At 40.1% G+C, this 17,961-nt stretch overlaps 1 protein-coding gene across 1 annotated transcript in view; it reads right to left on the bottom strand.

Moving 5' to 3' along the window:
* CRACD (capping protein inhibiting regulator of actin dynamics) overlaps positions 1-17,124 on the bottom strand; it is a 41,659-nt gene extending 24,535 nt beyond the window's left edge. The window contains exons 1-2 of the mRNA XM_010173934.2: positions 16,964-17,124; positions 558-693 (exon numbers count right to left, since the gene is read on the bottom strand). Of these exons, the coding sequence (XP_010172236.1) occupies positions 558-677 (120 nt within the window). The 5' untranslated portion in view covers positions 678-693; positions 16,964-17,124. The remainder of the gene's footprint in view (positions 1-557; positions 694-16,963) is intronic.
* Positions 17,125-17,961: the final 837 nt, after the last annotated feature.

Genomic DNA, 17,961 nt, shown 5'->3' with positions numbered 1-17,961 from the left:
GGAAAGTAGGTCATGTAAAGCTGTTTAGAAGCAAATAACCAATTGTATTGTTTATGTAGTCACTTACACACTGTTTGCTTTGGAGAGATAAACGTACCCACCTTTCATGAGAACCACTGAAAGGATGGGAAGGAAAAAATATGTAGTACATATAAAAGGATAATTAAATCAGCTTTGCAAAGAAGTCTTACTCTGCATGCCATTCCCTCCTGCCAACACCACCCTCATTTTTTCCACTCAGTACCACATCTGAAGGTCTCAGGCATACAGATCAGGACATGCCAAAACCGTGAGTTCAACTCAAAAGAGTTCCACAAGATGCAGACATTTTTGCAGACTTGTTTGTAGCATCACTGCTGTACCTTTCAAGACCAAAACCTAGACCTTCTACAGATTATCCAAATTATTTACACGGCTTTTGGCCAGACAACTTAAACGGCTGAGAAACTGTCTTGAGGCTACTGGAAAAGCAATCCATCTTCATTAACATTTAATACATTCTAGAGACCATTTTCCACCACATTTTAAATATTTTTTTCCAACTGATAATTTCTTACCTGAAGAGTTTTGACTTTTCCTAAAACGTTCTCCTGTGACATTGCTTGGATGGCCTGTTCGCTCTCTGTTCTCCCATCAGGTATAAAAACACTGTCATGGGAAAAAGCTCGACTGCCCATAGAATAATGGGAGGACCTGGAAAAAAACAGTTAAGAAGTAAATAAGCACAGCAATTAATTTATAAGAGTGACCCTTCATATCATAGCTGCTCTGCTGTATAGATTTTCCCTCCCGCTTGCCTTCTACATAAAAGCTTTGAACATTCTCAGAAGAGAGGTATCCAAATATTTTCTGTTATCAAAAGTTTAACACATTATTTCTTCACATACAGTTTTCTTTCTCAGATGAACATAGAGTGTGGTATTTTGAATAGGCATGTTGAGAAATTCAATCACTTTTCCTTAGAAGTCTCAAATCTAAATGTTACTTTTAGGATACGTAGTAGATGATGACGATGCATATATTAACACACTGCATATTTAAGAAAGCCTACAATTGTGCTTAGTCTGGCCAAGGCACAAAAGAAAGACAACAGGTCCCAAGCAAAGGTAGCACTGTAACACAAAAAGAGATAATTAATACACCCTAGTAACCTACTTCTGAAGAGCTACCTCATTTAGCTGATTACTTAGCGGTTCCTATCACCACAAGTGTGATCACACTGACAATAAAATGTTATCAAACCCCTGAACTGATATGAAGCTTATTATACCATCCCATGTGGGTTTGATTAGCGACAAACAGTGAAAGATGCCAGTGTGTTACTGTTAAACGAGATACTGATGCCAAGGAGAGTGTGTCACAAACAACCTAGTTATATGGCTGCTCTAAATCCATGGGCAAAGGGGTTACCCAAAAATTGGTTTAATTTACTCAAGATTTTCAGGGCTCATCAAGAAAACTGAGAACTAAAAAAAAAAAAAAAAAAAGAAAGTTTGCAGGTTGTTGGTTTGGGGCTTCGGGGACATTCTAGGGGAAGATGTTTGAGTTTGAAAGTTATGTTTTGTCTCACCTAAAATATTTTATGGTGAGTGGAAAGCTAGTAAAATACAAACATGGCAAAAGCCATGTCAGAAGAAAATTTAACTGAGAGGTCTCCTTTTAATAGCCTACTGGCAACTCTATGGAACTCATTTACAACTTCAGTAAACAAACAATCTGGAGAAAAAAAAAAAAAGGATACTTTTTATACCAATCTAACACAACCTTCTACCTGTGATAAAAATATTACAAACAAATACTTCAGCAAAACCAAGTAGGATGATACTTTCAAAGAGTGGGGTAAGAATAACAACAAGAAAAGTTAAAGCCTTACATATTTAAGAAAATCAGTATATAACCTTGTTCTCCCTTCTAAAATCTGCTAATTGTTTATAAAGCATTCAAAATATTTCTATTTGTATTTTGAAAAAAAGTTTGGAATGTATTTATTGTATTTTTATCTCATTTTTTCCTGGAGTATTGAAATAATCTTTTTGAGTAAAAATTATAATCTTTTCTTACCAAGAATGTTATATAGGCTTACATTAACCTTGATAACTGATTAAAGGATAGGCTATTTGTGACTTCTATAACAAAATTTCTTACAGGCAACCTGAAAATAATAGAAAAAAGCCACCCACAACATCTTACTCTCTCTAGTTTATACTTAAAATACATTTGTACTCACAAAATAAATCATCCAAGCTTTTGGGGACAACACACACATCTCCCTATATAATTTCATCCTCCACACAAGTACAGACTAACTGAAAAACTATTTTTTACCCAAAATTAGTATTTGAACAACATGCTTCATTTGAAACAAAACAGCACACAACCAAGCAAAGAGCTGGTCAATATTTCATAGCATTTTTAGACATCAAAGAGGACAAACATTTAACTGATGCTATATTCTTTTTTTTTTTTTTTAAATATATAAAAACCGCAACTTGATTGCCTTTGGCTGCTAAAGGTAATACACCTTCTTTTAGAAACCTTTAATTAGAGAAAGCATAAAAATGTATTTTTAAACCCTTTTCTAAAAAAAGTTTCTACACTGAATCATCATGACTCAGCCTGTACACAGAGCTGTGGTAAAATTGTGTGGCACTGGAATATCTCTACCTTCCTTGGCCATTCAGGAATCCGCCCATGAACCACAGTTTGAGAAATGCTTCTTAAATTGAGACAAATTCCTAGCAGGGCTGACTTGCAAAATGAATGGATTGACATGAAGCTGAGTGAAAGTTGGCTTTTTCATACAGCCATGTAGGTTTGTTTGAACTGAAAGCTCCAGCATTGCATTCAACAAGGGGGAAAAAAAGTCTGTATTCATAACCAAAACTGAGGGGAACATGCAAAATTTGACAAACTAGCCCATGCCATCCCCTCTTTTTATTTGCATGGTTCAATATGTGCAGAAACTGCTGCAGGTGCAGAAGGCAAGGCCAGTGGGAATTTACAGTTTAATATTTACTGTTGAGCTGAGAGATCTGCTGAGGACGCATAATCCAGGTCATACTGTGTTCCAGAGAGGATCCTCTCTCAAAGATTTTTCCAGCAATACTGTGGCTCAAATACTTGTGGCTTTGTCTCACAGCTATTCACCATGCGTATGACACCACTCTCCCCTTTTACTGTCCAGTGGGTTGGCGTTCTCAGACTTAAAATTAAGACACCTCATGTTTATCCCTATTGTTTGTTACAACTAATTAGTAGGCGAGGGTTGCAATTCAGGCACCAAAGAGTTCAGTAACTTATTTGCAAGTCATTCTTCACCTTACGAATTATCATAGAATCATAGAATGGTTTGGATTGGAAGGGACCTTAAAGATCATCTAGTTCCAATCCCCCTGCCATCAGCAGGGACACCTTCCACTAGATCAGGTTGCTCAAAGCCTCATCCAGCCTGGTCTTAAACACTTCCAGGGAGGGGGCATCAACAACTTCCTTGGGCAACCTGTTCCAGTGTCTGACCACCCTTACAGTGAAGAACTTTTTCCTAATATCTAATCTAAACCTCCCCTCTTTCAGTTTAAACCCGTTTCCCCTTGTCTTGTCATTAGTTGCCCTTATGAAAAGTCCTTCCCCAGCTTTCTTGTAGGCCCCCTTCAGGTATTGGAAGACCAATTAGTCTGTTAATACTTAAGTCAGGAACAGCTGACCTGCAGCTTTTGAACTGAAGAGGGTTTGCTATCAGTTCAACCCCCAACATTCCAGCTGACCAGCAGCAGGGATGCTCTGGCAGTAGGAACTGCCTGAAATGAAAGGAAAGAGACTGTTGAGGTCAGTGCTGGTGGACTGCGTAGGACATGGCTGAGGATGAAGATCTTCCCCATTCTGCTACAGAGCTGAGGATACTTTTAGTGGTCTAGTCTCACCTCCTGCCTGTGAACTAATCCAATGAATCTCCTGTTTGAGTTTTACAGCACACCAGCTTTTGGCTATGTGCAGATCTGGGTTTATGGCTAGTGTGATCAGACTTATTAAAATGTCATTTAAATCTTCCTTTGGGACACCAGGTCAAGTGAAACAGCTTGGGAGCTTCATGTGACCTGCAATCATAAGGACATCACCACCAACAGTCCAACTCTGTCTTTGAGCAGTGCCTACAATGGTACCAATGGCAAGTTAGAACCATGCTAAGCATCTCTGGTGCTCTCCCATATACCAATTGCTTTCAGTTTAGGCTTTTCCTCATTACATGGCATCACACATTTTTGTTTCATAGAACTGAGGCCAAGCATATTTGAAAGCTTTTGTCCATTTTTGTTTTCTTATTAACTTGCTACCAAAACAAACATACTCCAGATTGTCAGAATACGTGAAATATTCACAAGAAAACCCACAGAGAATTAACCCAAGACCTCTCTTAACTGTATTGCCTCAAAATGCTTTGCAGATATACTGGGTATTTCAGAACCGGGCGACTGAGCAATTTTGCTAGCCATAGGTCCAATAACTGTCAAAAAGTTTTAAGAATTTTGCTTAAATGTCTACGTAGGCTAAAGTACATTGCAAAAAACATATTCACACATTGTAATATTCTAGTTTCTTTTACAGGTGATTTTAAATAACATTTAAGGTGATTTCCAGGCTACTTGAACTTTCTGAAAGGCCTCTTACTTTACTCAGTTGGAGCTTACAATTCGTTCAGATCCTCCCAGCTGAGTTTAACATGTTATATCAGAGATCCTTTTTCCACCCCTTTTTTCATTGTCCTCATGTTCTACTTTCAGAAAGACTGAATTTTTTTTATGTTATAATACAGTATGAATAATTGAGTTTCCTTCACTGTTACCACCACTCCCATCTCTGAAGATTTTCTCAGAAGCCTTTGTACAATAACATCCTCACAATCCACATCTACAGTAGACTGTGCCTCAGAAAGCCCACCCCTCAATTAAAACACATGTTGACACCAGGAATGGCTTTCGATAGGTTCATGGTATGTCAGAGACCTGGGCTATAGTTGTAGCCACAGCTGAAGGTATTACAGTTTCAAACTGCCATATCACTTCCAAGAGATGTAGGAAAACAGTGGCATCAGTTTACGAGCACTTCTGACGATGACACTTCAGAGGCTGCTTGTGCTGAAAATAACTGAATTATCATCTGACTTACTTCCAGAAACCTGACTGAATTAAATGAATTATGAATGTGCTATACCAAAATACAAAGCACTTTTAGCAAATCCTAAAAGATGTTATTTCTAGAGATGTGATACAACCCAAGTATCATGTTCCAGTTTCATTTCCAATACACAAAGTTTCAAAATGAATTTTCCAATAGTTGAAGCATGTTAAATTCCATCTGTCCTTAGAAGGTTTTTTGCCACACCTGCGTCCCTCTGCAGATTCCTGAAGATTGGTAGGAATATTGGGATTCTCACCAAAACTGAGAACATACTTTTCACCTTTTGTTATTAAGACGAAATAACTACATTTTAAAGAATGTATGACGGGTTCTTTGAAACACATGGGCTTTGACACAAAAAGATCACACCAGGATAATGTCTTTATCTTGAGGGTACCCCAAGAGCATAAAAGTACAGCAGAGCCAACCATCCCACAGGATTTTTACAAGTAATGAAGTCAGTAACGTCCAATGGGTGGGGACTAGAGCAAGACATGGAGTACAAGGACCACGCTGTATCTTGACCATGGACTCCTAACCCAGGTTTAACTGAATTTAGCTGTAAAAAGAGTTACATCAAATACATCTCATCCCCAACTAGCTTTCTTCTATGCAAAATGAATGTTTCTCAGACTCTTTGTTTAACTAAGTGTTGATAAAATCATTCCCCTGGAAAGGGAGAGCATCTTCTGCTGCATTTCAGGCTTCTGGAAGAATTCCTGAAAACCACAGGTAAAGCAGATTACATAGATATTGGAAGTACTACAGATCAAATGTTTCCACAGGTGAATTTTTCTTGTAAAAACCTCTGAACAGTAAACCCTCTTTCCATTACTTACTCTTGCTGAGGTGTCTGTGTGTGTGCTAAGAAACTAGGAAATCTGAAACAAATCCCTCATAGCAGAACAGAACCACCTTGAGCCTACAAGAAAAGGCTTACTCCTCCCATGAAGACCAACAAAATGAGAGAGATTTATCTTTGGATCCCCATCAGCCATCCATTGCTATGCATTTGTACCTGTTTAGGATGCAATCTTCCATCAGCTCTAGCTACTCTACAGTCAGGGCTGGATGAGGTATCACCCTTTGTCCCTTTATCCTCCTCCCCATGTGTTCCCATCAGCTCTTTTGTGCCTACTTCGTGCTCATGGTTCATATGAGAGAATTCAGAGAGCTGTTCTGGCTGAATAAGTAGTTCCAAAAAAAAAAAAAACCCCAACCCAAAACCAACCAAACCCAACCCCAAACCCCCCCCACAACTTCCTGGTTTGGCTGAGCAAATGCTGGCACAAGCATTCATACCAGTTGCACAGCCAGAAAGCTGCTGGAGAGCTGGTCAACTGCAGTCTGAACTTCGATCAGCTCATTCTGCTGTGGGACTGCACCCTGGAGTACGTCAGAATATGTGCAGGGATAATACTGCACAGAATACAAGGCTAAGTTTACCTCAGTACTGGTTCCTCCCGAGCTACTTTTCCTCTCAAAGGCAAATGTGAGGTCCTTAAAAAGGGGAGTTTTTACCAGCAGGGAACACTTTGCTGTCAGCTCCTGCATAATCCCGTATCAGTGCAATACTGTAGTACAGAAAGCTTGTACCACCAATTGCCTCTTCAGTGTGTCATAATTGTTCCTCCCACTCTGATATTAAAAAGTTAGAAATAGAAACTGGAAAATAAAGGAAAAGAATGAGTTGTTCTGTTCTTTCATGTTTGCAGAGACCGACTCCAAAAAAACCCAATCTCATGACTTTCACTCTGTGAGATTTCCACTAAAAACCAATTCTGTAATCATTAGAGAACAGAGCCAACTTTTAAGCATACAGCCATTTTTAACACTAAAAAATTCAGAAAACATGCAAAGCAAGAATGAATTTGTTTTAGCCAGGTATTGACCCTTAGCATAATCTCTTCAAAGACATCTGAGAGTCATCTCTCAGCATAGTGCCCCAGGGAAATGACAAGTGCAGTGACAGGATGCCTTTACTTAATGTTTTGGGTTTTGTTGGTTGTTTGTGGTCTGTTTTTTTTTAAAGAAATCTGATTCCAACCCTTTGCATCTCCCAAGAATGTCCCCGGGGCAGCTAGAGATGAAAAACATAAATTGCATTTTCTAGTCATTCCAGAGATGCATTAATACTGTAATAGAGGAAAATGGATTGTAATCCTGAGATGTATTTTTAGTGTCCTCTCTTTCATCTGTCATGCTGGAATGTGAGTTTTGGTTCTAACTCATGCCTGGCGGAGGAATATTGTCCATGCTGCAACATAACTCTGAGTCACAGCAGCGCTCAGACAGCACGTTGCTTCATTGCATCAACAAACCTGTAAATGTGGTCCTTACAAGCTGAACCGGCAAAAGGGAGGTGATTTTGGCAGGGTAGTTGAAGGATTCTTTTTCATAAAGTAAACCTAGGGATCATTTCTGTGTTCAATCTAAAGATGTATCTTTATCACCTTCAGGAACTGCCGAAGCTCAGGGCACTAACTCTGGGAAAACTGCATAGTCCCATTGTTACGACCCACCAGAGTCCCACTGAAGCTAATGACCTGTTCTGAAGTCTCTGTGCTAGTAGGCCTGCTCATTTCAAAAGATATCATGCAACATTATCTTATATAAAGCTAATAATCTAACTAAAATCATGATCATTAAGGGCATAAAAAGTAATCATGGGAAGTGTCGGGGCTCTGAGTGCTTTATCGTCCCTGACCAGCCTCCCCTGGGACCTCTACCCACACACATTGGTCCAGGAGCTCCATTTAAGATCACAGTTGAGGCTTTGGTCCCTGCCTGAGCTATGCTGGAGGGGTGCTGGTCTCCAGCTCAGCCACAGCTGTGCCTGGCCATGAATCCCCTTGATCCAGACCTCAGTTTGCAGACTGATTTCCCAGCTTGGCCTTGGCTCTGCCTTCTCACTGTGGACCTGTGAGGTTATCAATGGATCTGCCCCTGATCTACAGACTGACTCCCTGGCTTAGCTTCAGATCTGCCTTATCATTCAGATATTGCCTTACCTGTACTTCTGGTAGGATCTGGCCACCATCCCAGGATCTGTCCTGCTTGCCATGTTTAGATACTTTGGGACTGGGCCCAGGGTGATGAGGCTCCCACCCTGCTGTGGGACCCCCCCTTGCTTAGCCTCCCTGAGGGAGCATACCTGCCCTTGCTGCTTTCTGACAAGAAGGTAATGGGATGGGACTAGATAGTTCTTGACACATTAACTTTATGTAATTATTCACCAACTCCTCCAACCTCCACTCAGTATGCAGAGCAAAGAAAAGTATCACTCAATTTTCCAGTAATTCTGCAAGTGAATCTCTAACGCAGCTTGAGGGTTGTGGACAATTCATGGGTTGTTATAGAAACATGCAGACTAGTGGAAGGAACAGGGCTCTAAAACAGTCCAACTTACACACATGACCTGGCAAGCCACTGTGTGTGACACTATTCTATCAAACAGCAGCATGTTTATGCAAAATTTGCTCTAAAATATGGGAAAATGTAGAGAAAAGAAAATGACAAGTCTAAGTTAGCCTTGGCAGGAATAAGTGCTATATCGTGATTGCATTTAGCTCACAAGGAAGGAAAGGACGAGGAAATAAGGCAGCACGTTACAGTACAGGTGACAACTCTGTCTGGTTCAGGAGCCTAGTCCTAGACCTTACCAGCTGCAGAAAAGGCAGTTACCATGCAGAATCTGCAAGGAAATAAAGTATATGATGATTAGGAGGGGGAATGCAATGAAAACATCTGAAAGGAAGGTAAGGGAGAGGAGGAGAAGTGGACAGTAGGGCAGCCTAACCTTTTAGGAAGACATAGTGATAGTGTTTGTGATGGAAGAAGTCAAGACCAGAGCTCAAAAAAAAAAAAAGTCCTGGGATTACCAATGTGAAAATGAATGTAGTCATGATCAAGGCTGAGGACAAAACATGAGGTAAAAAGGACATAGACACAAAGTGGGACGTGGTATAAAATGTTGATGGCTGCTGCAGAGAGAAAGCCTACTGAAGAGTTCTCAGGATCATATACAAACTGCAGTGTACATAAGGAGGCATCTTTGCATCTTTACTTTATAGTAAGCGACAAAATGGCAACAAGTGGTGAAAAGTCCCAGCTCACATACCTGAGAACGAATCTTCTAGAGCACAAAGACTTAAGCAAGCTGGTAACATGAGGGAGGAAGGCAAGAGCTGAGTTGTCAAGAAAGGGTAATATCAACAAAACCACTGTTTATGTTAAATCTTATGTTCTGTCAAGACACCTGGGACCATTTCAGGAAGGCTTTCCCCACTCCTCTGCCCTGACCACACGCCACTCAGTACATCTCCAAAATGGCCACTCCTACAGTAGTTGTGGCTCCTATCCTGTGCTGCTCAGCTGCAATATAAATTACAGAAAAGGTGAAACATCTCTAATTTCACGAATACCTGTAATGAATCCTATAAAAGAATCCGTGCAAACTAAGAACTGGAGAGAGCAAAGCTGCTCTTTGCCGCAACCTTTTCTATCCTTGAACATCCCCTCGTTCCCACAATACACCTCATAACCCAGAAATAATAAACTTATTCAACATGGATCCATGTCAGCTGACACAAGTGAGGAAAACACAAGCATGCTGTGTTTCTAAAAGCCTTACAATGTCCACATATTGCTTTGCTCTGCTTGGGCTTGAAGAGGTACTTACTGAAATTAGAGTGTTGCTAAGATGAAGGCTCCCAGAGAAGGTGGACACAGAGCACCCATGCACCAAGGCACTCCGCCTGGAGTCAGGAATGTACTCAAAATGAGGAAATTACTAGGGAAATTAGGACACTGACAGAAGCCAATTGCAGAAATCAGGCTGATAAACAAAAGGAAAAAAAAATGCCCACTGTATGAAAATTGGAACAGAGGGGAGATATCTTGCAGGTGAAATTGTCCAAGAAGGAATCAGGACATTTCCCTGGACCCTGCCCCCCTCCAAAAAAAACCCCTGTGATTCTCTGTGTCTTGTTTTCATGTTTAGCCAGCACCTTCAAATCATAGGGATTTATGAAGGTATAGGTATACTACCAGCTAATAAACAAATACATCAAATAAAGTTTTCTTATTCTTCATATTTTAACAAAGCAGATTCTTGCAAGTTATCATTTATAGGTTGTTGGGTTTCCTTCCTCCCCACTCTCAAATTTAGAAACTGAGCAGCTGAGCTAGTGATGAATCATTTTCATGAGATGAGCTCTAATAGTCATGCAGAAAAAAACAATACACAGACATTAAAAGCTGATACATTAGACTTACAAGTTTGAGTTGGAGGTAAAAGCAAGATTTCACTTTCTGAAGATTTGAAAATATCATGAGCTGCTTTTGGAAACTTTGGACAGATTGTATGCCAACAACTACTTTGATATGTCTGTTTTATGAGTCCATCAAAGTGAGATGCCAAAAACAGACTGTACCTTGGGATCAAGCTTTTAGTGAAATCCCTGAAATGGCCTGGAGTAGTAACAGGAATCTTTGTGTCCTGCTGCTGACTTTCATCTGCACCAAATATGACCTCTACAGGTAGTACAGGAATGCTAAGAAAAGACAACTATAACATCTGTCCTACTCTTTTCACTATCCCCCACCAAAGTAACACAGGAGACACTCCTCACATGAAGCACATTACCCATTGAGATGACATGGAAGTCGGAACTGCAAGGTAAACTTGACATCAGAACAGGGGCTGGGAATGCTGAAGAGACAACGTGAAGTCCAGAAAGAGACCAAGCAATTTTTCCTGATTGTTTGGTTTGGGTTTTTTTGCCTTACTTAATCAATCACCACATATTCTTTCAAGGTATATGTCAGGTAATTACCTGAGCAATAATAAAAGAGTCACTTGAGAGATGAAGGAAATGTAATTACACTCATTTTTGAGGCTAGTCTCTATGATAATCACAGTGAATGCGATTGATCAGCATTTAGCAATCAAGGCCACATTTGACAAGATGAGTTGTTCTCATTCACATAAAATGCAAAATGAAAATTAAATATTCAGAAACTAAAAAGGAGATAGAAGAGATGAGTAATAATGACTAAATTGTATCACCTCCTAGACCCAACTTATGTAATATGTTGTTATTGGAGGAGTAGAAGACCACAAATATCTGCAGAAATTCCCAAGTTGAGCACGCTGTTTAGAAAAATCAGATGAATAATTTTGTTTTCCATGGCAAATGCTCATCTGGGAACAATCCCAGACAGGATGGCTGAGCACTGACCAAGCCTCTCCTACCTCTAACTTCTGTGAAAACAAGCACAAGAACACAAGTCCCAGTCTGCACCCTCCAGAAGAACCTGCATTTCATTTTTTTGTAGATATTCTCTCAAAACTGATGTGCCTGCTATTTGTGTATCCACAAACCCAGTATAAATTGCATTCACAGTAACAAAGTTCACACAGGCTAAAAACAGACGTAATGTTGAAAGTACACCTACTGCTGCTTTTTTTTTTTTCTCTCTCCATTTTTCCCCTTTTTTGTATGAAGATAAGTTAAACAGGGATTGAACATTGTGGCTTTCTTCTTGGCTTTACTTATTGCCATCATTCCCTCCTTGCCTACAGAGGAAAAACTATTTGCTTAGTCTTCCTCATATTAGTAAAGAATTCATAAAATTTCTCCTCCTTATACTTTACAACCCTCTGCAATTCATCATTTGTTTTCACCTTCTGTAGGCTTCTTTCTCAAACTTCAGTCCATTAAAGAGACAGTGGTTTAGCTGTGTTGATAGCTATGCTTCCTATCCTTTCTCTGCCTGAGAAAGAGTGCCTTTTGTGGTCATTCAGGCACAGAATTAAAAATTAATGTAAAGTTAAAATTTGTAATTTACAGGTCGAATGCCTCTTAGATAAACAATAACAGCTGTTTGGAATTTATTGCCGATACCACAACCCAACTGACTGATCAAATCTTGATCATATTATTTCTGCTCTAAAAAATACTTTGAGGAAGACCACTAGCGCCCAAGTACGTAGCAAGAAATATGCTGTACAGGTGCACCATCCCATGGAAGCTCCATCTATTCATCTCTGACATTCTTTTCACCACTGTCCTTGGCCTTTCTTTAGCAGAGAGAAGCTGAATTTGCACTATAAAAGCTGATGGCTGGTATGAAACCACCGTCTCCTTTCCACCTTCAGACTGCCTGTGGCATTTGGACTCAAGTGTAAACCACCGGTGAAATGGCCCAACCTACCCAGCCTCTGACAAAAATTACCTTTAGCAAATTACTAAATGAAGGCCTCTTAAGATGATAATGAAATGTTTTGTTTTTTTTCATCTCCCCAGTCCTGCTCTTTTCAAATTGAAAGATTCACTTTTGGAATTGTCAAGTGGACTGCCTGGAGAAATTCAGGAGACTTCTGTTCTTACCAGGAGACTGCTGCTCACACAACTTGCAGCTCCCTACAGATGTGTGAGCTGACTTGTGCTGCATCTTTGGCACTGTGTCCCAGTTTGCCACCCGGGGACCTCCCCTGTGGGAATTTCCTGTCACAAACAATAAAACTCCTGATGCATATTGGGAACACACCACGCTTCTTGCCCCAGTTGTGGTCCATAAACAGTTTATTGCTTATTTTGCTTATCTGTGTAGCCTAGTGATGAGAACTGTGCAAGATACTTGCCTTAAATCCACAAAACCTCCTCTTTATCTAGTGAGGATATATCGAGCTGTAGCCCTATATGTAGTACTGTTTTTGAGTGCAGACACTGGGCAAATATTACAAAAAGCTCTTGAAAGACTTTCCTTCAGCTCTGCATATGCCCAGTTTACATTTCTAGAATTCAAGTTTCCTGGCGAGATGTCAGGATAATTGTCAAGGAAATATAATTTTGAAGTTCTGCTGGTAAACTTGTCAGAAACCAACTTCATATTTGCAAGGGAATGCTTTTGGATTCTACCATCATGGAAGTGACACAATGCAACTATACAATCTCTCTGAATAATCTGATCAAGTGCAACAAGGGTACAGTTTAAATAGCAAATACCAACTTTACTTGCCAAAATGAGGCATTTTCAAGGAACTAACACATTGGGAGAAATCACACTGCTTATGCACATGGTCCTCACAAGCAGAAAAGCAGCTGAATTCATTAACTGAGCAGTAACCGCCCTACAGTTTAGCACAGCTCTACTAGGCAAAGAGCTGGGTGATTCACAGTCCTGTCCCAATAGCAATTCATGCTGACAAAGGTTCAGCAAACACTGGGCAAAGTTGTTTATGAGACAGGAAATTTCTCACTTTTCACAGGAAGTCTTCATCAGCATATAGGGAGAAAAAAGATCTTCAGGTGATTTCTTTGTAGTCAGAATGCCTTTAATAGGTGACCTGAGAACAGTTTTACAGGGATTATGCAGAACTTGATGAGGATTTACAAATAAAGGGGTCCCATTTCATGGACAGGCACATTCAAGAGACTGAAGTTTACTGAGACTTTCCCCTGCAAGAAGATCAATGTCATTCACACTGAGTCTTAAAGACCTGACAGGTCTACTTCCAGGTCCTTTGAAATATTGCATTCAGCCAAGTAAAGGCACTCTACCCTCTATAAGAAAATTGTAATTCCCCATTGCCTCTGCATGTCAACCCAGAATGACACACTTTTTGTAGGGCACTGCACAGGAGCCCTTTCAGGTATGTCCTCACAATGCTTGCTTAGTGTCAACTGTGACAAATAAAACAAATATAAAAACTTATAAGATGCCAGTCCATAGTCTCAGAACAGAACCTTCTGGACACTTCAGTGAAGCTCCACAAACACAATTTAACTTGTCTTGTAATAAACACTTCTATCGCCTAGCTCATATGGTTAGGATGGAAAGTTAATGAATACAGTTTTAACTTTGTAAATACAAGAAAGGCAATATAAAAGTGGGGAAAGGAATTCTAGTCTTTCACAAGGCAGGGCAAGACAAATTGCAATAGCAAGCTTCCAACTGGGGAACTGCAAAACAACATGGATGAATAAATAGGTTGAAGTAAGCATACATCAGGATACCAGGCAAGTTATTTGCATCTGATGAATTCAGGAAGTAGCTGTAAGAAGGGATGGACAGGCAGATCTCTCGGGCTGCTTCCAACTCAACTAGTCAACCTACACCACATGCAGATTCCCTAAATTGCTCCTGGTACGTCTGCATCACAAGATCACTGCAGTCTCCATTAGAGATTCAGGCACTAGCTCTGAGCAGGCGTGAATGCCAATAAGCGTATGGTTAAATACTAGCTTAGGTCATGGAAGCAATACAGATGTCTTATTTAGCCTATACTCATTTATTTGCTTGTCCCTACCTTCCTGAAGCAGCTTCCTTCCTTAATATCTTTTCAAAATAACAACCTCCTCTCCCCAAAACAAAACAAAAAGTCTACATGAAACATCTGTAAAAAACAAATTAATGTCCTTTATGGGTTGATGAAGAAATATAGCTCTATTAAGGCAATGGGAATCCATAATTTGAACTTTTATTATGCTTTTTAAAATATATGGTTGTTGCACATTTTTAAAGAGCTTGAAGCAGATGGCTGTATAAAACTGCTCAGGATTATGGTTATATAAATATACCATTAGTTATTTATACTTGCTACGGTCCATTTTTATATGAATAATGGAAGGCATGGAAATGTATTTACTGTTAGACAACTTGTAAATAACTGTGCATATTATTTTACTTAGATAGCCTATCTCTGCATTTAATTTATAAACATTTGAAATAAAGGCAAAAAATTATAATGAATGGAAGCCACACTGCTGAAAACAGAAAGGAGTGGCAAAACTCATCTCCCCAAAGAACCTAATGCACTGTGCTGAACATCTATGCTTGTTAATCGTAAACGCTACCTGCAAACTGAAAATTATTATTAAATCCCACCCACATTTGCACCATGGAGCCCGACAGAGAAAAGAGAGTTCTGACTGAGTATTTCTATCAGGCTAAATCAGAAGCATCTCTCACAAATCATGGGCACAGAAAGAAATGTTCCACTTGAGATGAGTCATAGGACCCTTCATATTTGCTAATCCCCTGTGACTTAAATTATGTAGTCTGATTTATTCCACTAAAGACTTACATCTAATGCCTTTATTAATTAGAAGAATTAATACATTTAAAAATGCAGGCATTTAACAGTCTCACAAGGGTCTGACACACCTTCACCGTTGAGGACAAGTCCCATATCACTGTTTGTTTCTGGGCGCAGCACCGACTTTTCAGTTACGCTGAATGGGAAATCCCTGATAACGAGATGATGCCCTTTGTTTTGCTCTTGCTCACTAGCTTGCTCTTGAGGCACAGGGTACTGTAACTTCCTACAGTCACTTGGCATCATACACACAGGCAATGTAATGCAACAGTAGTCAGTTACATCTCATCTATGGTGTGGTTCAGTCTTGATTTTCCCAAGAGGTGGGACAGGCAAAAGTGGTGTACCAGATAGCCGGAGAAACCTAGAACCTACAGAATTTCACAGAATGGAACGAAAATGCAGAACCCAGGGTACTGTAACTTCCTACAGTCACTTGGCATCATACACACAGGCAATGTAATGCAACAGTAGTCAGTTACATCTCATCTATGGTGTGGTTCAGTCTTGATTTTCCCAAGAGGTGGGACAGGCAAAAGTGGTGTACCAGATAGCCGGAGAAACCTAGAACCTACAGAATTTCACAGAATGGAACGAAAATGCAGAATCTAAAAAAACCCAACCAAACAAACAAAAAACCCCCCAGAAAAACAAAAAACTCACCACATTTTCATGGCTATGATTTTGCACCACTGAAAATACTGTGCAGGGTGATGTTTCTGACACATCTTGCTTTCATGAGCAAAGGAATTTGGTGTGGTTTTTGAGTCTCTCAGATTTTTTGTTACTTTCAGATACTCACACTCCACAGTACAAACAGCTCCTTTTTTTCCAAAGAACCAGGCTTTGACAAAGAGTCAACTCACCTGAGACTTCCAGTTGGAAAGTGAAATAAGTATTACTGACCCAGTTAGTATGTGGATCTGGTCTTGTTTTTTGTTGTTGCTTGGTGTGGGGGTTTTGGGGTTTTGTTTTTGTTTGTTTGGGTTTTTTTTTCCTATTCTGTTCTGTTCCTAATCAGAGATTGCTGATTAGTTAACTCAATGCAGGTTTTTTTCTCCCATTATTTCTACAGTAAATTCTCACCCTGTCTTTCTGTCATCCTCTCTCATCACTGGAATATAATCTGATCTCCAGATGCCTCTCTGTCCTCTCTTCCTTTTTCTACTCTCCAAAGGCAGCGTGTTTGTTGACCCCAACCACAATGCAAAACCCTTATGGGCTAGACTGAAAGAGGAGGTGTCTGTCCTGACCCAGAGATACCACCTTGCAGGGAAAAGTAGGCAATAAAATATCTGTAGCAGCTGGTTCAGGTTTCCCTTTCCCCAGCTTTAAAAACACAGATGCCATTAATACCTCTGCTCAGGTGTTCACCACGAAGTTTTGTTAAATCACAGAGCCAAATTCAAATTAATTTGTTTCACCCTGGGATTTTTCTTTTCCACACCAGCACATGTACCCAGCAAGTTACGCAAGCAAGAAGCGAGACCTCGGGGTCTACAGCAGCGGGTGTCACATTCAGAGCAGGGACAGAGATGCGCACCCTTTGTAAAAAACAGTATACAACTTGCTACTGCTCAGCAGAGGCAGGATTTAAATTTAATTCCCTTAAAAGCAGGGAGAACAAGCCTTGCATTTGCAGGGGCTCCTCCATCAGCTGGCAGCAGACCCAGGTGAGCTTACCTCAGACCACCACTTGGTTCTTCATCGGAGGAGAAGGTGCCGTTGCAGACGTTGCCGAAGGAGTGGCTGGGCTTCAGTTTGACTTCTTCACAGTCTGACGCAGGCTCTCTTTTCTTCCTCTTACCAAAGAGCTTCTTGAAAGGCTGGAATTTGCCTGCTTTTTTCTTGTCTGCAGATTACAAGACAAACAGGCAGAGGGCTGAGGGACGTGGTGCCTCAGCACGGCTGGTGAGCACGCACCGCCACAGCAGGTTCAAAGGAAGAATGAGGTCAAAGAGCAAATCACCAGCCCGAAGCAGCCTGGCGCTTGCAATGTAAATGCAGGGCTGCAACTCACCGTTGACACATCATATTGACAAAGCAAACTTAAGAGCATTAAAACATCTGCTCTTAGGTTTAAGGATCTGCTTGGAGATGTCAGTGCAGCCAAACACTTGGATGAAGAGAAAGAATAATTTTGTAGAGCCAGAATTTATTTATTATGTATTATTTGAAGCTCAGTTTTAGGCTTTACACCACACTTTTGTTTTGATTTTTTCACCAAAAGACAAGCACTGCTTTGGTCACGCCACTTAGGCAGGTGCTGGATCCTCTGCATTGAATTAAAAGCAATTGAAAATAAACTGCTCTATTTTACTTGCATAGTCTCATAAGTAGACAAGTCAATTTGCAAATGAATAAAGAGAACAGGATAAAGTTCTGTTGGTTTGCTGATGGGTTACTTCAATAAACATCCAGCTTTATATCAACAAAGTAAATACATTTTTCTCATTTTTTTCCCCAAGTAACTGAAGACGGAATTTGACCAAGAATTTCTTCCTTGAGACGCTTAAATTTTAAAAGCTACAACAAAAAAAGCACAGAAAAAAGACAAAACAGACATGAAGACAGGAAGAAGAAATAAAAACATTAACCAGAAAAAAACCCCAACTATTTTATTCAGCAAAGACTGAAGAAAATAAATGCAGCTTCAAACTACTTTCCCCACATACATTAAA

The sequence above is a fragment of the Antrostomus carolinensis genome, unplaced genomic scaffold, assembly GCF_000700745.2.
Source record: "Antrostomus carolinensis isolate BGI_N321 unplaced genomic scaffold, ASM70074v2 scaffold9328, whole genome shotgun sequence".
In the NCBI taxonomy this organism is placed as follows: domain Eukaryota; kingdom Metazoa; phylum Chordata; class Aves; order Caprimulgiformes; family Caprimulgidae; genus Antrostomus; species Antrostomus carolinensis.
The sequence above is the reverse complement of the archived record's forward strand: the minus strand, read 5'-3'. Positions and strand labels throughout refer to the sequence as shown.